A 25,232-nucleotide genomic window follows, 5' to 3' on the forward strand; every position below is an offset into this window, starting at 1 on the left:
ATGTGAATGTGGGCATTATTCCATGGCATTTTCTTGCATGGTTGTGGTCCACTCTGACCTTGAAGGACAATGTAACTGCCTATTACCATGAAGCCATCCCATGTGATTACCATGACAGTTAACTTGCCTCCAGGATATGGTAGCCCAAAATATTACTCTATCTTAGCCTTACTAATACTCTGACCTTAGCTTCCTGTTGGACACTTTGTCATGTGTCCTTTAGTTTGGCAGTGAGCAGTGTTTTTTTTTTGTTTTTTTTTTTTAAATATTTCCCAGACTGTTAATGGGAAATGTGTCTGCTTGAGCTGATTAACAACCATTCTTCAAATCCTCAACCTTTTCTTTGTCAGATTGTATATCCATTTTTTAAGATATATTAAAGAGAATATAAATAAAACAAATGTGTGCTGTTTTATTGTGTGCATCTTGTGTTGCTGTTGCCTTGCCAGAATTGCAAGGCACAACCATCACTGAATGAACACACACATTTATAGTCTCCAGAAAATGAATCTGACTGACTTTAGTGGTCTGCTGACTCTTCCTCTGTTGTTGAGGCTGAAATTTGTAGGTCATTTTTACAGGCCAAATTTACAGTTATTTGAACTGTACCTATGGTGCAGTCTGCCTGCTGTTTCTACTTACACACCTAATGTTCATGCATGCAAACAGTGTTGCACACAGCTCTATCTGGCAGCCGTCAGTCATTTACAGTTTTTATCTGGCTGACATAGACACACCATGCCACCATATGTCAGTCATCCACACAGCCTGTCATTACTTCTAGGTGAAACGCACTCATACTGTACGCTCATCCCTCTGGCTATACTGCTTTATGAACATCCTGTGTGTGGAAAGTGACAGCTCACAGCCAGGTAATGAGATAGTTATAAATCATATATGTGTAGTTCTCTGGATGCCCTGGTCCCAGTACACCTACCTGCTCAGCTTAAATACATTCTGAGTTAAGCCCCCTTCAACCAGCCTCAGTTAAATTAAGGCACGCGTTTCCACTTTGACGAGGAGGTGAGCAAATGATGAGATGCTGCAAACACTGCGTCCCTTCAGAGTTCCTGTGGGCAGCACACCTGTCAGCCACATTAAAGAAGAGATGAATGCGTTTTAATGACAGGTCATTTGTTACACAAAATTGGCTGCAGGGATCTGGCGGAACCTATCCCAGCTCTCTTCAGGTGAAAACTGATATATGCAACAACTTGCAAATCTTTTAGACATGATTAATCTATGAATTAATCCTGTAGCATGACAATGATCCCCAACATGCAGCCTCTGAACCATCCTCAGAGAAAAGAACAGAGTCCTGCAACAGGTGGTCTGACTACCCCCCACACCCTCAGAGCCGATTATATGAGGAGACAAATTAAACCTACAGAAAAACTAAAGCTAATTCATAAATAAAAAGTATTCATAACACTATTTTGAAATCACCCTTACTTTACTGTTACTTTGAAAAGTACTGCCTATATATTTGTAAAAGGATTTCCTTGAGCTGCAGAATGGGGCTTTGTAAGCTGTTTTGTTGCCACCCATCTCTATGGTTGACAGTGAACTCATCTATGTGCATCACTAGGCTTTTCTTTTTTTAATCCTGTGACTCATCTCCTGAGTCATTTCCTCATATAATCTCATGGGCCAATCAAAGGGAAGCAATTAATGTTGGAAATTTATAATTAAATGATCTTTATTCTGGCTCATTAAGCCTGGAAGTACACAATATTTTGTATTGCCATAGAGACCATTAACAGCATGATTTAAACATCAGCAAAGAAAAAGTGTTTTGGGTGGTGGATCTTTGTTAAAAAACTGGTACTGACCTCACATACTCACATACGCATATTTTATGGTAGTTGTCATTTCTGTGTAAATTGGACTGTAAATTGTATTATTAACATATAGTTATTATTATAGTCATCGTTTTTGTCATGAGTCCCTCTGGGGACTTCCTGCTTGAGGACCTTTTATTGTATAGTGACTTTTTTCTCCTTGCACTGGTCCCTGGCAGCTTTGTGTTCATTTGTGTTCATGAGTTTCACCTGTCCCTGTTATGTTCACCTGAGTTTGATTACCTGTGGTGTGTTCCCCTATTTATACCTCCCCTCTTCCCTTGTTCTGAGCCGAAGCATTAGTTGCATTTAGTTGGTGTTCGTACGTAGTAGTGTGTTTTCGTGATGACCGTCTCACCCGGTCTTTGAGTACCGGTTCCTTGTTTTTGTGCCCTGGAGTTCCCAGGAGGAATAAAAGCCTTGGTTTGTCCTGCATTTGGGTCCTCACCTCTCCTCCTTCACACCACACCACCCACACCCCGTGACAGTTATTGTTATTGGGTCACATAGAGACAGACAACCTCACACACTCACACTCACTCATATGGGCAATTTAGAGTCACCAATCAACCTGACATACATGTTTTTGGACTGTGGGAGGAAATATTAACATATTCTATTGCACTATCACTTACAATAGTAATGCATTATTGTTATCAGTGACTTTTTATCACATTATATTGCTGATATCATGTAAGCATTGCTATTGTTTATATTGTATATGCAGCACTGCAGTTGTTTTCTATTGTCTGTCTTTTTCTCTCTTCTCTATCTACTCTCTTTCCCTATCCCTTATGCCCCCCACCCCCCAACCCCCGTGACTTGTCTTGTAGCTGGCATCATTAAAATAAACAAGATCTATTCCACAAGAGGAGTTGGTTGAACACCTCTTGGAAAACTAACACTGTTGGCTCGAAAAGGCATCCAGGTCCTCATAGCGGTATGCTAAGCAGCTGGACAGGACAGGTAAAAAAAATTGTTACTCACAGAATGCTGTACCCTTTTTTATAGGACAGCAGTTCACACTCAACAAATTTACTATGATATACATGAGTAGAGCACATAAAATAAGTAAAAGCTATTGTAAATTTAATGTGCATATACGTCATATAAATGTGTCCACTCCAGCTCTCCAGACTACTGTGTATTTGTGCAAAAATGTCTGAACAAAGATGCGGATTACCTGAACCCCATTCTTCAACAGTGGTTTAACTAATCCAGACATACTGTATGTGATATTAGATTGGTAAACTGCTTGGTTACTTCTCAGCCAACTCATTCTTTGAAATGTTAGACTGATTTGATGATTTGAATGATTTTGTTCAAAAGTAGAAACCACGACCAGAGCCTATACTACTGTAAATGTAAAAGCTACTTGTAAAGCTCATGGATTTATCTTACTTCACATATTTTTTTGAAATATGAAATCCTGATAAGATCTCTCCTAAAGCAGGTTAAAGGCACTCAAAAATCAGAAAGTAAATTGTTTGTGACACATTTGCCAGACTTGTTTTGACTAAAATGAATTGTTTCAATCTAAATGTATACAATTAATAACTTATGCAAGTTAGAATTTGAACACAGATACACTGTAGGATTTGAAACTATGAAAATGTCATTTTATCATGTGAATACCTGTGAATAAACTGCACTTAGGGTTTTGTTGCTCTCACCACAGCGAGTGTCGAAATATAATCAAAAACAAAATCAATCTAACTCAGTTGTTCACAGATGAAGCATGGGGATGTTTACTTTCCTTTTGGTTTGAATTTTTTTTTGTCATAACAACAGGTGCAATAATTCAACCACTGTCTACAGAGTGAAACCAGCGTAGCAAAGATGATAATCAGAGGATGTATTTTGTGATCATCTGGTCTGATTAAAGTGTGTGTGTGCGCATGTGTGTGTGGATTAGCTTTTTTGTTTTAAGCACTCCTCAAATTGAGGGAAGGCCATTTTAGCAGGATCATTACACACTGTACCTACACTAAACCTCTCTCTCTCTCTCTCTTTCTGACTTCATGTACAGTTCTGAGTGTTGCCATTCTGATGTATTCTGATGATACTGCAAATGTTGCAGGTCCTTAGACGTCTGCAGGAAGATGGTGCACATGTTTTACCAAACTATGGTAGCAAGTGTGCTGTTTTATGCTGCAGTCTGCTCGGGAGGAAGCATAAAACAGAAGGATGCAAGGCAGCTGGACAAACTGGTGCAAAAAGCTGGTTCAGTGACTGGAATCAGGCTGGACTCACTGGAGGCTGTGGTGGAGAGATGCAGACAGACAAAGGTAGAGTCTATCCTGGAACACACTGACCATCCCCTTCACTACATCCTGATGGAGCAGAGAAGCAGCTGCAGTGGACGACTCACCTCACTGAGCTGCAGGACTGAATGATACAGGAGATCCTTCATCCCCACTGCCATTAGGCTCTACTACACCTTAGACAATGGCTAAGTGAGTCAATCTCACACTGTCTAGAGTCACATGTAGAACCTAATCATCTGGGGATGGGATGGTCTTCATCACCTGCACATTACTTGTGTACATGCTTTTGTGTGTATTTTCTCTGTTCATCTGGCTCAATGTTCTGTCTTTCATCTTGCATCTTTTATCTGTGCACACACTTCAGGTCAACCACCATGTTGGCTGGTTTCCAACAAGCACCTTATTTCTCTTACCTGACTAAAATTTCAGGAGCTACAGCCCTGCAAGCAGGTAGTCACTAACGTTAAATGGCACTCGACTCAATTAAGGATAATATTATAACGTTTCTGTCCCACACGTGAGTCAGTCTGTCTCCTCTGACCTGCAGACTTCAAAGTGCAGGTAATAAAAGTCTGCAGCTGAAACACAGTTTGGAGTGAGTGTCAGAGCATTCAGACAACCTGAGAGAGGAGGAAGACACACTGCTTCATCTCCACCCTTCCCAATGTTAGCACAGTTGTTTGACATTACTTGACATGGGTGAATGAATTTTGTATTGCTCTTGTGTTTGTTTTTGCAACTAATACACTGAAGCGACTTACAGTACTGTGCAAAAGTTTCAGGCACTTCAGATGTTTTAGATTCTTATCACACCATCAGGTGTCTGATTGAACCCAGGTTCATCGTGCAGCCCATTGTGCAGGACAAGTAGTCCATAAAGAACCCACTATAGTTCATGAAGAACTCTTTTAAGAGGCAAGGAGAACCAAGAGTCCTACAGCAGATGGTCTGACCCCCAAAGAGCCCAGATCTCAGCAGTGTGGAGTCATTCTGGGATCACATGAAGAGACAGAAACACTGGGACAGCCTGAATCTACAGAAGAACTGCAGCAGCTTCTCCAAGGTCCTGCAAAGTACCAGGAGAAATCATATTAAACTTGTACCTGCCAGTGTTGAAATAGATACAGTAACAAAGATGATACAAAAGGGAACTTTTGCTTTTGTTTAAATAGAGTTTAAATAAATCCAGAGAGGTAAACTGTTGTTGCTACATTACCAAACAATCAAACCCAGGGTGCAGTAACTTAGATAAAGTGGAAACTTGTAGACGCCTGCATCTGTCCAGGTATATGTCTTTTTGTGTGTGTGAAATGAATGAGCAGATGTATACAGGCTCACATGTGTCCATGTATATTTCACAGTGTGTTTAAGAGTAAGTGCCTCGCTATTTCCTTTGTTCTACTTCAAAAGCTGCCCACACGATCATTCCGGCCGTGGGAGGCGTTTCATTGTGCTGTGAGATTAGCTTGGCAGGCTGCAAACAGTAATACATTTAGTCATGCCAACTAAAACAGAGGCAGAAACAATGAATACATCACTGTAATTAAATAAAGCTCCATCTCCAGCGTTATTGCTTTGTTGAATTGAAACAACATTAATGTTATATGAACATACATTTTTGGAGTGATTGTTTAACTACAGTCAGGGAGCCCTAGTCATTCAAGTAAGACATCACAGAACAAATCTGGTTTAATTGTGTGGCACATTTTCAGACAAACCAAAGCTGTTTACATGGTGATAGAAGATTAGATGATCAAAAAGCTAAATACTATAAGGGCCAGCAAAAGAAAAGGGACAGCATGACTGAAGTTTCGTTCAAGCTTTAAACATATGCTGAGGAGCCAAAACATTATTACCACTCCAGCTTAATATGCTGTGGGTCCATGCATACTGCCAAAATGGCTGCAACTTGCCAAGGCACTGACTGTACAGGAACAGTGTGCTATCTTGTATTTAGCAGCAACTCCTCTAGGCTGTGAGGTGGAACCACAGTGGATCAGATTTGCTGCAGCACATCCTGCAACCCTGTCCAGAGTCATCTGGCCGTCACACTTTGCCCATTGCTTCCTCAGCCAACACGCTGACTATGACACCCAGCAGTTCACTTAGTGTTTCATATATCCCCGACTTTCAATGTGCTGTTCTAAGTCTCATCAACGGCTTTGTTTGTTAGCAGTCATAATGTTTTGGCTTATCTGTATATTTCCCTGAGAGTAGTTTACTACATAACATAGCAAGATGCACACCCACAACACCATTATACATATTATCAATGTCCAACTGCACATGTCCAGCAATATATACAATGATGTAGCTCATCATACCTTGTTGAAACTGCTGTTGTGAGAAATAAACAATTTCAAACACATGACATGGGCTCAGTGCTGCTTAAATGTAGTATCTTTTTAAATGTGTAGAACTGCAAGGTAGCATCGACTGGCCGTAGTCACTGATGTGTGCAAATCTTTTGAAATAGTCCTTGGGATAGTCAGTAGGATTATAATCACATGAAGCCATTTAAAAAGCCATTTATGTGTTGTATCTTCTCCTAAACAGAACACAAGGCAGAGACCACTGAGTTGGTTTTTCACCGCAGGGAACAGGAAAGTAAAAATGGTCAAGTTTGAACATGTAGTTGTCACGATTTCTGTGTGTATAAAATGATATGACTAGAGAAAGATAATGCCAATAATACCAGCTCAGATACCAGTGAGGTCTGTTGTACAACATTGACCCAGCAGTTTAAGGCTCAGTGGACTGATGTTATACAACCAGGTTAGATATAAGAAAAGCAGAAATATCACACAAAAAAAGTTCACGTTAAAAAAGTGTGCAGATTAAAAAGAAGATTTCATTTTGTGGACGAGGTTTTCACCTGGGTCACTAAACTTAATTTCAAGGATGAATTCAGGTTTCCCAAAATGAAAAATGGTTTCTTCTACTCCGCTCTTTCCTGTGAACTCAAAGAGAAAGACATATTTCAAAGAATCCAGTGTGTATTTTGCTGTCAGCTGCATCCTACACCAGTGACCTCATAGGCAATTTCAAAGGTTTCAAGCATAGTTTGCTTGTTAATTAGTTTCAAAAGGCAAAGTAGTCTCAAACGGCTCCTGCCAACAGCCTCCTACTGTACTCATGAACACTCTTGTGATTACTGTTAGATTCTTTTTCTTACCTGTGCCATATTTTTTCCTAATATTATTTGAAGTGGGTTTAACTTCAAGCTTAAGGAGAGTAAGGGGCAGATTTGATATCAAAGATACCCTGTGGCACTTTCTTGTATAATTATAAAGTAAAATGACTGGCATTGCACCATAGTGCTATTAGAGGATAAAAAGAATTCCTTGGGGCAACTTTAATATTTGAAAGCTTATAAAAGCAATAATAATTTGTTGCTAATATATTGACCGGGCCTATAGTTGCATACTTTTTGCATTTGCACTGTAGGAAAAATAGATTGAAATATGTGGATGCTAAACAGTCTTAAGACACATGAGATAAAGTTCAGTTGAAACCCACTGAATATTTTTGTGTCGTCTCTAATTCCTCCTCCTTCCTTCAGCCCAGCCAGCTGACTCAGGTCATTCACATTCAGTTCAGCCATGACCTCTGTGACCTCTACATCCCACCTTTCTCCTCTCTCTGCCTCTACTGACAGAATGTAAGGCTTCTGAGTGCACAGTGTGAGACTGGTCTGCTGAAACTCTTTAATGTGACTGTGAAGATAAATTGATACTGGCTCAGATTTTTTTTTTACCACATAAATGAAAATAGAATTTCTTTAAGGATGGACATTTTGGAGTCCGAAGCAAGAGATAATTTCTGTAACTGAGCTAAAAGAAAACTCCAACCAGTTAATCTACTTATTTGGCCATATCTTGGGGTCTCATCTCCCATGCTGCCTGATGGCAGATTGAAATGTTTCTTGGGGTCCCCTTGGGAAACTGTAAGCAAGACAGAAATACACCAGAGCCACTTGGGAATATCAGGAACTGAATTCAGACACACATATAGAAAATAACACGTATAAACATTAACAGCAAACATCTGTGAATGACATTATGGAATTTTTTTACCCACCAGTTGGGACATTAGTAGGCGAGTGGAAGAAGTCTCTGACGTACTCACTGCTCCCCCATTGCAGCCATGTTTCCCCCCACAGCAATTAATTTTCCTCCTCACAGCTGGTGACAAGATGAACTGTGGCTACAGGAAACTTTCAAAACAATGGCTTTTTCCATTAAGATGCAACGATATACTCATGAGGTGGGAGGTTAGAGAGATTATGCTTCAATAACAAGACACAATCAAAACAGATGAAAATTGCAGTCACACATAACACTCTTGGAACAGAGTATCAGAAAAAAATCTTGGAAAAACATGAGTGGTGATGGATTAGATGTTAAAATCAGAACAGAGAGGGATTGTTATGTGCTGTATAAAATAAGTAATAAAATAAGCATTGTTTTTAAAATTTTCTTTGATTTTTGTTGATTTGCATATTCGGTTATTATTTCAGAATGATTTCATGTTAAAATTCAACATATTTGACCTCCAAAACAAGTAAAATGCTGTGGGGCAAATGTCTAAGATATCGAACCTGACCTCCCTGACCAAAACCCACTCATTGTCCTTGATTGTTATATAATTAACAGCTTAGCAGTACTTGATGCTACTGTCACAGTATCTTCTGCCCTAGCAGTCACATGTGGCTTCAGCGACTGAATCTCCTTAGGTGTTGCCTTTTGCCTCCATAAATTATTCACCAGGCAGTGGACTCACAAATGGGAGATTTGTTTTTTGTAAAGTCTAAATTTTTATTGCACTTACCTGACCTTAAGGGTACGTCTACACTAATCTGAGTAAATTTGAAAACAGCGTTTTTGTCTAAAAACGCTCTGCGTACCACTATCATTTTCAATCGTTTCCCAAAAGTTGGTCATCTACACTGAAATGACTGAAAATGCAGGAGTATAAATTTGCAAAAACGAACGAGAAAGTAGACTGGGAGACGTGTCAAAACAAATATTTTGTATTTTGAATTGGTCACATGACTAAAAATGCGTCATCGTTTTCGAACGCCTCCAATCCAACCACAGGGGGGCACAATCCAGTGTCTTCATGTGCCGGTCCCAAGTCCGGGTAAATGCAGATGGTTGTGTCTGGAAGGGCATCCGACGTAAAATTTAAGCCAAATCAAACATGCGAATCACAAATATGACTTCGATACCGGATCAGTCGCAGCCCGGGTTAACAATGACCGGCACCTACAGGGTGCCAGTGGATGTTGGACTACTGTTGGTCGAAGAAGGAGAAGAGGAAGTGTGTTCATAGGCAAAAAATGAAGAGGAAGGGCAGGAATGTAGGACTTAGAGTAGGGACTTTGAATGTAGGGACTTTGTCAGGGAAAACTAGAGAGTTGGCTGATATGATGGAGAGAAGAAAGGTGGATATCTTGTGTGTTCAGGAGACCAGGTAGAAAGGTAGCAAGGCCTATTGATTAGGAGCAGGGTTCAAGCTGTTTTATCATGGTGTGGATGGAAAGAGGAATGGAGTAGGAGTTATCCTGAAGGAGGATTTTGCTAGGAATGTTCTGGAAGTGAAGAGAGTGTCAGATAGGGTGATGAGTCTGAAGCTGGAAGTTGAAGGTGTGATGTTGAATGTTGTCAGTAGTTATGCCCCACAGGTAGGATGTGAGTTAGAAGAGAAGGAGAAATTCTGGAGGGTGATGGATGAGGTGATTGAGGGTAACCCTAGTGGTGAGAGAGTGGTGACTGGGGCAGACTTCAACTGACATGTTGGTGAGAGAAACAGAGGTGACGAGGAAGTGATGGGTAAGTTTGGTATGTAGGACAGGAATGAAGATGGACAGATGGTGGTAGACTTTGCAAAAAGGGTGGAAATGGCTGTAGTGAACGTGCAGAGTTGTGGAAACTACAGGGGAATAAAGCTGATGAGTCACACAATGAAGTTATGGGGAAGAGTAGTGGAGGCTGGGCTGAGGTCAGAAGTGAGCATTTGTGAGCAGCAGTATGGTTTCATGCCAAGAGAACCACAGATGCAATATTTGCTTTGAGAATGCTGATGGAGAAGTACAGAGAAGGCCAGAAGGAGCTGCATTGTGTCTTTGTAGATTTGGAAAAAGCGTATGTCAGGGTGCCGAGAGAGGAGCTGTGGTTTTGTATGAGGAAGTCTGGAGTGGCAGAGAAGTATGTTTGAGTGGTGCAGGACATGTATGAGAGCTGTAAGACAGTGGTGAGGTGTGCTGTAGGGGTGACAGAGGAGTTCAAGGTGGAGGTGGGACTGCACCAAGGATCGGCTTTGAGCCCCTTCTTGTTGGCTGTGGTGATGGACATTGTCATCTGTAGTGAGAGCAGGGAGCAGGTGGAGGAAAATCTAGAGAGGTAGAGGTTTGCTCTGGAAAGGAGAGGAATGATGGTTAACCGCAGTAAAACAGAGTACATGTGTGTAAATGAGAGAGACTCAAGTAGAACGGTGAGATTACAGGGAGTAGAGGTGAAGAAGGTGGAGGATTTTAAGTACCTAGGGTCAACAGTCCAGAGCAACGGAGAGTGTGGAAAATAAGTGAAGAGACGTGTGCAAGCAGGTTGGAACTGGTGGAGGAAAGTGTCAGGTGTGATGTGTGACAAAAGAGTGTCAGCAAGAATGAAAGGAAAGGTGGACAAGACAGTGGTGAGACCAGCAGTGTTGTCTGGTTTAGAGACAGTGGCACTGAGAAAAAGACAGGAGGCAGAGCTGGAGGTAGCAGAGCTGAAGATGTTGAGGTTCTCTCTGGGAGTGACGAGGATGGATAGGATCAGGAATGAGGACATCAGAGGGACAGGTCATGTTAGATGTTTTGGAGAAAAAGCCATGGAAGCAGATGATTCACTGTGGCGACCCCTGAAGGGAGCAGCCGAAAGGAAAATAAGAAGTTTTCGAAAGCCTCCGTTTTCACAGTCCACACTGTGACGCGAAAACAGCGTTTTTCAAATTTATCCACTTTGGAGAGCATTTTCAAAAAGATACATTTCCCAAAAACATTGTCCAAAAACATCGTCTCAGTGTGGACAGAAGGCCAAAACGGGGAGAAAAATATGCTTTCTTATTGGTGTGGACATGGCCTTAAAGACATTTTTTCAGTGTCAGTAACAGAGGTCAAGCATGTGTTTTAAACAAAACACTTTTTATCTAACAGAAAGACTAACAGTTCCTTCTGTTATACAAAGGGGACCATAGAGAGTCAATATGGAAAAAGAAGCGCAGAGCTTTTCTTTACAAGAATAGATAAAAACATCATGGTAAGACACAGGGTTAATGGCTATTGTACAATAGGCATATGAATGGCTCTAGAGGACAGAGGGAGCTCTCATATTAAATTTTAATGAGACAGGCTGTGTATTGTTACACAGTACTTAAATTGACACTGCACAGTGTGACCAAAGTGGTAGGCCTCAGACTTAAACTAAAGGCAGACTTAAATCATGACTTTACTGCTGTCTGACTTGACAACAGTGGAACTTGACCAGTGGTGAAATCCTAGCATAATAAATGATTAATAAGGCAGTGTCTACCTTACATAACCACACACCTTCAATATTTAATTATTTAGCCTGTGTACTGTGTAAAAATAACACAGAAACATGAAATATTCAGACACCATGTCATTTGAATACTCAAAAATTAGATTTGGACTGACTGGTGACCTGTCCAGGGTGGACCCCTGCCTTTCACCCAAAGAGAGCTGGGATAGGCTCCAGCAGATCCCCGTGACCCTAAATAGCAATAAGCAGGTATAGATGATGGATGGATGGATGGATGGATGGATGGATGGATGGATGGATGGATGGATGGATGGATTTGCACTTAAAGGACTTGAATTTTTCTTGCATTGAAATACTTGACACTTGATTTGGACATGCCTTAAACAGAACTTGTCTTGTGACTTAATCTTGTCTTGGATGACTTGATGATTTACTTGGATGTGTCTTAAATTAATCAAGACTTGACTTGGAATTTTCTTGAATGACTAGACTTGATGTAGACATTTCAATTTACTTGATGCGCAAGTGACTTGTAACTTAGCTTAGACTTGTGCTAAATCACTTGAGAGCTGAGTTGGACTTGTATCAGATAAATTGACTTAAACCTGTGGAATCATCTTGAAACTCCTTATAACCGAGAACTGGACTGGTCTCAAATTTCTTGACACTTGATTTGGACTTGTCTTGAGTGACTCTTGACTTGAATCAAATGAGTGGTGCTTGACTTGAGCTGAAATCTGACTTGGACTTGTCTAGAATGACGTAATGCTTGAATTTTTGAGTTGACCGTGTGATGGACTGGTGAACTGTCCAGGATGTACCCCTACCTTTCCCCGTGACCCTAAATAGGAATAGGCAGGTATAGATAATGGATGGATGGATGAAAAAGGAGGAAGTGATGAGGAAAGACACAATGCTTTGTGTTCTTTATTCTACTCAACACTGTACACTCACACATACATTAAGCCATCCAAAAAGCCTAGTCTTCATCTCATAGGAGACATAAATGCCAATTCTGACTGCATCAGACACATCAAATGCTTTATTTCCTCATGATCATAGAGTTTAAATTTCAGTAATTATCAGTCATGCCACCAAAAACAGTAGACATTTCAACAAACATTGCCCTCTGTTTTCCAAGAGCTTTTGGCACAAGGTACAAAGTAAGATTGTGTTGTGGACGTGTGGGTGTGTTTTAAAGTGTGTTTTGCTGACAGGCAGTTTACAGGTCAATGAATCTATAAAGGAAAGAGAGCATTCAAAAATATCAATGAGGCAAAAGTTCACACGGCATGTTTTCCCGCCCTGGGAGATCATAAATCGATAGAAACATAAGGTCTACGATACACAAACTGTGCTTTAGGCTATGACAACATTCAGCAGAGATGTGCGTTGGCCAACTTAACATTGCCACTGTAGCTAGAATTGGGATTTTTCCAATGTGAGTTTCTTACTCTTTGTTTCATGTTAATGTTATAACCTACTCAGTAACTGACTCAATTGGATGCAAATGAATGTGGATCATGGATAACATGAATCAGAAATAAATGTGAGAATTGTTGGTCAACTGTCTGCACCCCCCAGACTTTTAGCTGTGTATGTTGTGTGTGCCTTCAAAGCCGTCCCTTTTGATCAGTTCCACCATGTTTTTGCTGGCAGGTCTTCATTTTAGTTTCCTTGGTGACTGAGGATTGAAGTTGCAGAGCACAACATCATTATAGCACATCCAAAATGGAGACTCAGCCCCTGAGCAGTGACCTTCTTAATGTGTCTGACACCTGTATATGCCAATCTCCAGTATGTGCCACTGTTATCACCTGCATTGTTTTCAGCAGGTTTAGTGTGCATTATGTTATGGGAACAAATCTTTGAAGGCATGAGGCTAGAATGTCTGATATGAGCAGAGAAAATCAAATGAATGCTAATTCTACTCCCACTATAGTTTTTTGGTGAGCAATTTGGATGATGCAGACTATATAATTAAAATGTAAAGCAAATCTGTTAAGTCAGGCATTTTTGCATTGTACAGAAACACAAAACTTGCATCTGAGGGAAATTAGTGTACCTTGATGTGTTGTCTTGATTGTGTTACCAAGACATTCTGGCAGATTACAGATTACATACTATCCACATTTATAGTACAGTTTATGTTAATACACAATCTGATATCCCTGGGTGCCTTAACATAGGTCTGAGTATCTATCCTGTTTGTATCCTTGTCATAATGTGAAACATATCTCATAGGAAAGTTGTGTTTGTCCCTTTGAACCTGTGTACTGTAGTAGATTATGGTTATATTCATGGTTTCCAAAAATTGTTTTAAATTCTTGTATATGTAATAACAGTATCAGCACATCCAATTCTGAAGCAATTTCTTTCAGTTATTTTTATGTTTACAATATCTTTCCAGAAGTCACTATTCTGGTCCAAGTTAGATTCAAGTGAGCAGTTCAGCTTCTCCTTGCTCTTTCAATCAAACAAACGATTTCAGTTCATGTTAGCTCATTGGTCTGTCAACACATTGCTGCAAAGTTATTGTAGCAGAGTAGATTCGTTGAGGAACCACTGAAGGGGGATCTCTTTAAATTGATCTTATTCAGCTCCTTGAGGTTGATGTTACTGAAATTTGAGTCCTTTTGAAACCCTTGAACCAAACACTAACACAGAAAAGAGATCCTTTGGTCACTGAAACTTTAGGGATAAAAAACCTCTTGATCTTGAGTCTTGTGACCCTGGCCCCTCTCCTTCCCGTCACTACACAATCCCCTCACTGCGTTTGCTCCTCCACACTACCAGGGCTGTCATGAGGAGGGTGACTAGGATGGGCACCACAATGAAAGGACCCAGGATGCGGTTGGGTGGATCCCGGAGCAGCCGTCCAGACAGCGAGCAGTCATGGAAGTAGTGCTTGTGGACTCGGATAAAGAACTCGTCCACGAGCCGGTTGGGCCAGAAACACTCCATCTTCAGTGCCACCACATATGTGCAGTTTGTCAGCTCACTATAGAGTCTGCATGTTTGTGATATAAAAGAAAGAAAAAAAAAAAGGGTTACACAGTGTAGAAAAGTGTCAGTTGCCATGCTCATTGCTCAGTTCAAGCATATAATAATTTTTAGTATGGCAGTGTTGGCAATTCAAGCACATTGCTCTATACTGAGGTATCTCATGGTTGAATTGTTATTAAATAGTCTTGGTCCCCAGTGGATGGATCACACACAGATATGCATGGTTTCCAGATGACGCATTTTAATAGCTCTGATGATACCCTGACTTTTCCGTACAGCAATCTTCATGTCAACGTTTTCACTCATCCTGTGAAATATGTAAATATGTCAACATCCAGTGCTTGGACTCGCACAAAACCTGGTACAGATGCCCATTGTGACCAGACAATGCAACTTACTGATTTTGGTCTTCCCTTGATTTTTTTTTCTAGCACCATCAATAGATTGACCATTACTGAAATATCATAACAGTATCACTATGGAATTTGGTACATACATTCATGATCCCCAGAGAATGAACTGTGTTAATTTTATTCCTTTGACTTTTCATGCACCACATCCCAATATCTTGACACCAATAAGTGGTCAGTCCCTCCTTGGACCAACACTGTTGGTAAGTACTCAACATTGCAAGCACTGCCGTTTCATTGCTCCAACCCAGTTGTCTGGTGATACAGGTTTGACTCTTGTCAACTTGCCCCTGACTCTCTAACATTGTCCCTGACATTGACATACGTTGTCGTTGTGACATGTAATTATATTTTGAATTATTTGTGTTATTTGTTATTTGCATGTGTGTGTGTGTGTGTGTGTGTGTGTGTTTGTCCAGTATTGTACTGTAGATCATTTGAATTCACAGGACCATAGTTGAGCCAATGACTAATGACTATGACTAATTACACAGGACTCTGGACCTCCATATGTAACACCAGATACAGCATAACACATACAGTACATACAGTTCAGGCTGCACACATACAGAGACCACATACATAAGCACACATGGTGACAGCTGATTGACTGACTGACACTTCCTGGCTCCACTAAAATCATTCTTTACTATATACTGTATGGATATTTAAATTTATGGTCTTTGTTAAACAGCTTTTCTCAGAAAGACATTTTTTGAATGTTTTTTTGTGGATTTGGTCTCCCCACACATTCAAAGCAATCATTATTTACCACACTGTGGGCAACAGTATAAGGAATACCTTCTTGTGTCTAGTAAAAAAGCTAATTAGCTTCTGGTTAAGTGCCTACTATCAGACCCAAAGATCTGAATTCTCCATGGATATTCTTCAATGGATATTCTGAGATGAGAAAACTCCAACACAGGATGAACACCCTGACATACTGTACATACTGTACTATCACCTTATCATAATGGTTTGACTAATGTTACAAGTAAACATCTGTTAACACATCTAGCAGGTACAGACAATATTAGTGTTTATACAAAGTCATCTTTATTTCCAAACCCACCCATTCTTTTTGCTCTTTTTTTAGTTTACACCCTTACCTGAGGGAAATCTATTTACCCCCTAATTGCTTTAGTGTTCAGCAACTCATTGTTTAGTTTGATTACCTGCCACTTGGTTCTGGGCCAGTAGCATCAGTAGATTTATCAGAGCTTTATTCACACCCGCCTGTTGCTGCTGGAACGAGGTTAATGAGATCCATGAGACTGAAGCAAAACAGTAAGACCAGAACAATGCTAAAATGGTCTGTAAACCTGAAGGGAAGTGATAATTCTCCATAGGTTTGTCACTGCAAATTACCCCTGTCAGATTACTGACGCGAGTTGACCCACAGTCAGGATAGGAGTATCAATCAGTCCTGTATTAAAATCCAAAGATTGTCTTTACAAAGGAATATCGGCTGTGCTCCTTCACTCCCGTCTGCAAAGCTCTGGATTTAATAAGATTGTTTAATATTCTAACTGCTTGTGGTGATGCGCCCCAATACGAGGTCTTTCTTTGTGGAAGGTTTGTAGATGTAAACAGCTCAGGGCTGCTTGGCGTGGGACCAAAGCTGCAGAGCTCCATGGTTGCTTCATGTGGCAACTTCACGCTGATTGGGTGTGTACTTACTTCCTCTGCTATTTCCTTGAAGTTATACAAATCAGTCATGTAAGAGACTAAGACGCTGGTCTCATTAGCACTGAGGTTCCTGGGGATGTTTCTGACTCACTGACTAAAGGATTGTGGCAGAGTTGAGTCCGTGATGATGAACACAAAGATGTGCAGATGATTAACACAGTTCACCTCATGTAGCTGGTTAGCATCAAATGAAATCTGACAGTGTGCAGCATCTATGAGCGAGAGAGAAAGTGTATGCGTGTGCACATGTACCATCTAGGTAAATGTACTCCTCTGGTTAATTTCTGTTAGCATCTATTTCAGTAATATATTCAGTAATATATTTCAATAATCATCCAACAGAGGACAGAGTGAATCAGCCTGTGTGAATCACTTTTTATACACAGTGCTGTTACTTTTTGAAGAAATGTCATGTGTAGAGGTTTCAGCTGCCTGAAGCTGGCATGTAAGCACATACTGTGTTGTGCTAATGTCCCAACACTCTCTGAGAGGCCACAGGGCAAGTGTTTGTGAGGCAAAGGGAACATGTTTATATGTTATTATGCATTAGTATCACATAATATATTTATATATTTTTTACAATATGAAATTGGCAGGCAGGCATAAGATGGCGAGGCAGTCAGGAGGATAATGTACAATTTAACTGGCTAATGTATACATCACCCCCCCTTCCTCATTATATTGTTTTTTCCTCAATTCTAACATTAAACGGGTTCACCAGTGATGTCAACACATGTAATCTGCTTTAATTGTATAGTCAGAAAGTGCAACTTCAGCATACAACATGTAAGTAATGTTCAGAGACAGAGAGATGATTGCTTATTTTGCTCTTCTTCAATTACAGAGTAATGTAAATCTGAAATGGAGCATTTTTCAAGTCAGTGATGGGGACCCTGACACATGTGTCATCTGACCTGCTTTCTGTGGGAATCAATAATCAACTGCAGTGTGGTAACAGGGTTTTTGCTGGCTGCTGTAGGTGCAATGACATGTTACAGAAATTCATTTAGTTCTTACATTAACATGTTGTTGAAATATGGCTGAATACCCATCACTGTGTTAATATAATGATTTAATTTCTGTAACACGGCATTTGACATCTGAGATCCAAGAGGATGACCTTTGTGCAGAAAATGAGCCCATATAGCAGTCTTTATCATAACCTTAAAGTCCTGCATGATCCTTTAAACACATGCATTCTCCATAGTCTGCCACAAGGAGACTACCTCTGATGTGACACTGCATCCCTTGCCAAGTGTAATGCAACATTTATTAGCCCCTTTGTATAGCCCAAGGCAGTCATGAATTTTATGAAAATAGCTTTAAGGATCTGAAAAAGGTGAGTTCAGCTCAGACTTCAAAGTTGTGAAATTATGTCTACGTTGCATATTACCTTTTTCGATCATGTGAAAAAACATGTGCATGATTATATCTGGAGGTGTGAACATGATTAAATTATTTTCAGAAAGATTCCAGTCTTGTTCATGGGCAAAACAAAGATGTTTAGAGCATTACACAAAAAATCCAGTTGTATGTGCTGAAATAGGCAGACGCATGCTGTTTTAAGTAGCTTGGTCTGTGGACTGATGAGCACAGTGTGAATAAATAAAAGCTGGACAATGAATAAATAAAACTGACACCAGGAAAAACTGCTCCAGTGACTTGAGAAATGTCTAAAGACTGCTCCTTTATTCCACTGACTTACACTTGTAGAACCAAGTGGGGAAGGTGAATGACTATAAATGTAAACGATGGTGCTCTGGTTATTTAGTTGATATTGCAAAAATACTTTATTCAAAAGTATGACTTTATGAAGCATGCTGTTATCAATTCAACAAATGCATTCAGTGTCAGTAACTGGAACAATACATTGCATGCTCTGTACCAAAGAAGCTACAGTATGTTGTTGGTGGAAAGGAAAGGTCAGAAGGGTATTTGGTGCAAATCCCAATGCAGTTTTGAAATTTTAGAAATTGTTATATTTGATATATTTAAAAAAACACAAAATTTGCATGCGTAAAGTCAAAACCCCACAGAAGCTTCAGATAAAGTGGAGGAGTGATACTTTCAGAAAGCTTTCACACACTTTGAAATGTTTTTCTTTAAAAGGTCTAATATCATGCCGCCACATTCTCTTTTTGTCTGGCTTTCAAAATGTGTTATTTTTTCTAAAATTCTAAAAATGCCAAAGTTATTTAGGAACCCCATGAGTAAAGAAAAGGGAGTCATTTTTGTCCTGTGTGACATTGCACTCTTGGCAACCTCAGAGTCGTATTATTTTTAGAAGCAGTTTATATAAACCTGCTTTGGAACTCACCATCAGAGTGGAGAACATCTCTGGGGTCACGCTGTACTGTAATGCACAGGCTGAGGTGTTCAGACGGACGTCAGTGAGAAAAGACAAGAGAGCAGGTTTATATATTTCTAGATGTACACAAGAACCAAGTAGCTGTTTATTCTTTTCAGAGATCAAATTTGACGCATGACTTGTCATGTAAAAACTAATATATATATATATATATATATAGAGAGAGAGAGAGAGAGAGAGAGAGAGAGAAGAGATGAACATTGACGGTGTTAGAAACCAAGAACTAGAGAAGCTGTTTCTCTAAAAGGGAGAGATTCTTCCTTTTCCACTCTTACTTACTTGAGAGCAAACATTAACCAAAAATTTAGGAAAGTTTGAGTTTTCACATTAGTTTCTTGTTTCTGGATCACATCACAACGCACGTGTGCGCACACACATACACACACACGGTTTCTTCACTGAGTGATTCACTGTTTCAAATCACTCAGTATCAGGATGTGAATAGATGGAGCTTGGAATCTGTGTGTTGACAATTGTTTGTTGTGTGTGCACGTGTAACTAACTGCATGTATACTTGTATGTGTGTGGATTTGTATTTGAGCACTTGTGTATATACTTGTACTTGTGTTTATACTGAGGTATAAATTTGCTTTTATGACTCAGTCCCTGGACTGTACACATACGTTGTGCGTGTGAGCAGATGAGTCATGATTTATGTGTGTTTGTGTGTGTGCACTTACCTGTATGTAAACTACCTCAGTTGCTACAGTTAAACAATTAAGCCAAGTATTTAAAAATGCTGATCTGTTGTTGCTGTTATCCAAGACACACACTGAGGTCCAATACAAACAATCCGCTCAGAATCTGTTTAACTTACATGCATAAAATTTCATTGGATCACTCCTCGATGACATTCTCAGTTCTGCCACAGTAATAAATTCTCCCCTTCATGAAAATGCTAATGTTTAGATTTTGCCGCAACTGTTTCAGAGAGGCATGAGGTGTAATTATTGAAAGCTGCTGTCTCAGATGCTGTTGAACTGTATTGTGTTATACCAAGTGTTTCCACTGTCGTGCCAATTTATATGGCTGCTAATGAGACTAGACTAAGAGAAAACTGAAAATTCTTGAAAATTCTGAAGACCTGACAGTATTAAACAATTAATCAATGAATTAGTTACTAATTTATCTCTAACATTATTTATCTCTGATTTGATATGTACAAAATGTTGTCTTTGGACAGGGCCCATGCTCAGAAGCTTTTCACTGGGAGGATTTATTCCCATGGGATGATGGAGACAAAGTAATTATACTGGTGCGTGTCGGACTCTGAACAGCTGTGGACACTGCAGGGCTGACTGGACCCAATCACGCTGCACTGGAAGGAATGTTTGAATATGTTTTTTAATCAGCCTGTGAAATATGGAGTATGAGCATGTGGTTAAAGGCGTATTGGTGCCAGTGTATGTTAATTGTGGAATAACTATAGGTATCAATAGGCTATGACTTAGTTAACCTTTGAACTTCTGTACTGGAGTAGTGAAGTCTCCTGAGACTTTCACACCTGTCTACAGAGACATACTGTATATGCTGCAGCTCAGGGGCATTTTTAGCAACTGAAATGATAAGGGGCTACATCATGATTATAGTGGGCTTATGTTTTCTTCGGAGGGAGATAGGCATCTGGTGTTTGGGAGGGTTTCACCTACATATATAATAAATAATGTAATCAAATCTGCGATTACACACACACACACACGCACACACACACACACACACAAAGATTAAATTGCTATCTCAAACAGGTTTGTTTACCTTGACTTTTGTAAATTTCTTTCAGTTCACCTCAGGCACTGTCTATCATTCAGGTTAGAAATGTAAATATCAAGAAAACATACTGGACTTTGCCTGAGCAATTAGCTTAGCCAGTCAATGTGCACCTTCCTCCCACTCCATGTGCATCACTAAATTACTAACCGTTTCTCCGATGTTTATGATTAGCTCTACTTTGCTCCAGAATCAGTCCATGGCCTTAGAGATAAGTTGGTGTTAACTTGGTGTTAGTGTGGACCTTTTGACAGGAACAAATATGTTCAGGGCTGAGCTCAAAATATTCTGGACTGAAGCTCTGAATGATTATGTCTATAACATCACTGCTGTAGCTGATAAGAAATAATGAATTGAATTTCTGTTGCATGTATCCTTTTAGTTTGCTAGATTGAAGGCAAATAACTTGCAATAGAACATGGCCATAAAAACACTGTTCTGTGCAATTTGCCTTGAACTACAAACTACATCCTTAATTAAACTGACAAACACAGTCATGTATGATTATAGTATTTCTCTAAATTGAAGCGACATAGTAATGTAATACTAGAGTAAATATAATCTAATGTTTGCCTGTATTACCAATGTCCAGCTGAGATCAGACAGCTAGAGCACGCCTTCTCTGAGCTTATGGGAATTTTCCAAAGGAAAGGCAGAACAGGAGGACCAAAGGATTTTATAGCAAACATTTTTGAAATGTCTGTCATTTCTTTTAATGTCAAAGAAATGTCTGTTTAAGGATTTTGTTTTTGTTAGTTTTATTTACCACATTAGTTTGAACTTCAGCCACTTTAGCATATTACAAAATACTGAAGAAATTATCTGATCGATACCCGACATTTTCTAAAATTATCACACTGATGCATATTGGACTAAATATTTTTGCTTTAAAATAGCAGTTTGGTTAGCATAGTCTTGAAAGTTGTTAGGTTTTCAAGCCATCATAAATGTGAAAAATGTACTAGAAGTCCAGTGAGCATGTGCTTAAAGGCAGTCCAGTTGCAATGATTCATCTTCTAGAAAACTTCACCTGGATGACTTTCAGTGCAACTTGGTTTCCCCACGTTTTTCATGTTTCTGATTGATCAGAGATCAGCGACAGATGCCAAGGTAGAAAAACGAGCCAACTTGTAAAGCTGCACCAAATGTCTGGAAGGATAGATAGATAGCTATTAGACTTAGTTATTTTAAAATTTTCAGGAGATTGTTGTTTCATTTTTAATGCTCAAAAATCATGTGGTAGAAGAAGTGGTAGAGACATAAAATGGCTTTGGCATCAGTTAGGCCTTTGGAGCCTAAGAAGCAGGAAGAAATTACTACAAGTGACTACACTGTGTACAGCTGAGTGTCTCTTTCTTACAGGGCACTGTCACTTCTAATGATTCATAACCTGAATTTTATATATATATAAAACAAGATCAGAGATGAACACAGGCTACAGAGATTTTTATAGTGCTTTTGTCACTGTGGAAAGACCTGATATTACTGTGAATGACAGGCTAGCATCAGCAGAGGAAAATGAGAAGCATGAGGGGAGTAAAATATTCCTGGGCAAACTCATCCCAAATTCACTTCCTGCTTCAACTGAAACCCACTGGGGCCAATGAGTCATTAAAGTGAATGTTTGCAGTATTGATGTGATGGTTCAATTAGAGCAGAGAGTCACCTCATGTTGTGGTCTCATTTAAAGGGCTCCATTATGTATATACTCGAATCAGTCAAATTTGAGGTTTTCTCAAAGGTGGTGCTGTGTCCGAGTGCCAATGTACCCAAGGCAAATAATACAGCAGAGGGAATATAATAAGGAACTGGACTTTGCTTTTACAGCGACAAGGAAAAAGAAAATGCCAGGAGAAAGAATTCAGCAACATCTTCTTCATAGCAGCAGATGAATTTTGGATGTACAGTATGCACCACCCACCACAGAATGGGTGTGGTGGGGACTGAGTTCTTTCCAGTTTGACAATCTTCAAAAAACGGTTGTCACTTTTACTCTTTAAGTACGAAACAAACAATTCAGACCCAAATGTTTATTTGTAAGTTTCTGTATGTGCTGGACTTGATTTCCAACAATTACGAATTCAGGCTGAAAGATAGCACTGAAAGGCTGCACTCTGTTTTATCATCATTCTGTGGTCTGACATGACTTATTGGGCTAATACAAATGAGAAATCACATTAACTGAGGCATATACTTAAATCATTATTCTAATGCTATTAAACATTCATTGCTCTAGTTGGGAAATCCATGCAATGCTAGAGGTTATTCAGTCATTAGAGCTGTAAAAACACATGGCAATTCATTTCTAATCACCGCCTAATCAGCCATTTAATCACAGATGTCCTCACCACTGAACTCAGTGAATTTTTTGCCCTAGGTTTGTACAGATCCTAGTGAAAGCTCATCTGCAAAAAGGTTTCTAAATTATTACAGACTGCTGACAGGCATGCATGACTGATGAATAGTCCAATAGTGATACAAGAAAAAAAAGGTCTGTTTGCAACTAAGAAAGCAGAGACAAGGACAAATGGAGAGATTAAGACCTTAATTAGAATTCATCAAAAACCTAATATCAGCCTTTAGATTCACCTTTAGCCTTTAGATTCATTGGTTGGTCCGGTTATTAGTGATAGGTAGCTTTATGTTTGTTGGTTTAGATTACTATTACCTGTGTTCTATTAGTCTTTTATTGCTTGTCTAATTATGCAGAGTGGTGCTGGGCAGTGATAATTTATATCTTAATTTATATAGTAATTTATATATATATAAATTATCGCTCGATAATTATTGATAGTTATCACAAGCTTGATTGGCATTTGGCATAGAACACCAGAATTGGCAGATATGCCACTGGCACCCTGTGCTTTTCACAGATGAGAGCAGGGTCACCCTGAGCACGTGACAGACATGAAAAGGTCTGGAGAAGCTGTGGAGGCTGACAACAGCACCCTGACTGCCATTAGGATGAAATCCATGGACCCATTGTTAGACCCTATGCTGATTCCTGGGTCCTGGGTTCCTCCTGGTGCATGACAATGCCCAGACTCATGTGTCGAGAGTATGCAGGCAGTTCCTAGAGGATGAAGGAACTGATAGCATTGACTGGCCTCCATGCTTGCTGGACCTCAATCCTATAGAACATCTCTGGGACATTATGTTTTGGTCCATCCAACATCGCCAGGTTGCACCTTAGACTGTTGAGGAGCTCAGTGATGTCCTGGTCCAGATCCGGGGGGGAGATACCCCAGGACACCATTCATCATATCATTAGGAGCATGCCAGATGGTGTCAGGCATGCAAACATGTGGGGGCCATACAAACTACTGAGTACAATTTTGAATTGCTGCAATGAAATTTCAGTAAAATGGACTAACCTGCAGCATAATTTTTTAACTTTGATTTTTGGGGTGTCTTTGAATGATCATTTTCATTTCCATCAAACTATGTGACATCCTTTCATTCCTAACGTATTGCCCAGCCCATATCAGTACAGCATGATTTTTTTCCCCCATTGAGAGCTGATGTGTTTTCAAAGTGTTCCTTTAAGTGTTCCTGAGCAGTGTCTTTAAGGAATATGTGTCTTTGATTTGGACTGTTTGAGAAACAATTTTCAAATGTCATAACTAAATACTTTTTGATTGCTGGCAATTCAGATGTTGTGGTAATATAACAGAAAATGACGTTTTGAATTAGTGTGCAAAACTTAAAGTGCACTACTGGTTGACAGCAGCATAAGATAGAAAAGAATCACAAAGGATACAGCATATAGATACTGAGCTTTGTAATGGCAGCTAGGGTTTGCAGTAACACTAGAAGTAACTGTTTCAGTCCAACTAAGGTAGTAACTGGGTAGTAATAGTAATTGTGTTTCTTTATTGCTTATCAGTTTGACTTTATTTGTTAAAGAATGTGCTACATATTAACTTCTCTTTTATAGCCCTATGGCATATTTAAAGTTTAAGGCTAGTTTAAACATGCCAACAGCTATGTTTTTGTTGAAGATACAGAATAGCTCTCAAGCTAGTAGAACAGATAGATAATTGTGGTTTTCTGTTAGCAGTGACGATCAAAAGTGTGGTAGCTTCATCATGCCATGCTTGACAAGACTGGGAGGTTAGACAGCAATTCCTAGCAGGAAAACCTGACAGTGCTCTCAGCTTTTTTAAATGTCAGAAGTTCAGATGGCTTAATGCAGCTATGATCAGTTTAGAAAACCAGCCTGATATCGGGCAGTCATCCACCATGTTAATTAGGGTGGTCAAAGTGACCCAAACTCAAAAGGTAGATGGTCTGATGAGAACATTAACAACTAACCTAAGTGAAAAAGATAAGGAACTGCA

The 25,232-nt window shown here is 39.6% G+C and overlaps 1 protein-coding gene across 3 annotated transcripts in view; it reads right to left on the bottom strand.

The window, feature by feature from the left end:
* Positions 1-12,718: 12,718 nt before the first annotated feature.
* Positions 12,719-25,232, bottom strand: part of ramp1 (receptor activity modifying protein 1) — a 73,816-nt gene continuing 61,302 nt past the window's right edge. For all 3 annotated transcript variants that reach the window (XM_026294508.1, XM_026294509.1, XM_026294507.1), the window contains exon 4: positions 12,719-14,662. In XM_026294508.1, the coding sequence (XP_026150293.1) occupies positions 14,407-14,662 (256 nt within the window). In that variant the 3' untranslated portion in view covers positions 12,719-14,406. The remainder of the gene's footprint in view (positions 14,663-25,232) is intronic.

The sequence above is a fragment of the Mastacembelus armatus genome, chromosome 21 (genome assembly GCF_900324485.2).
Source record: "Mastacembelus armatus chromosome 21, fMasArm1.2, whole genome shotgun sequence".
Taxonomy (NCBI): domain Eukaryota; kingdom Metazoa; phylum Chordata; class Actinopteri; order Synbranchiformes; family Mastacembelidae; genus Mastacembelus; species Mastacembelus armatus.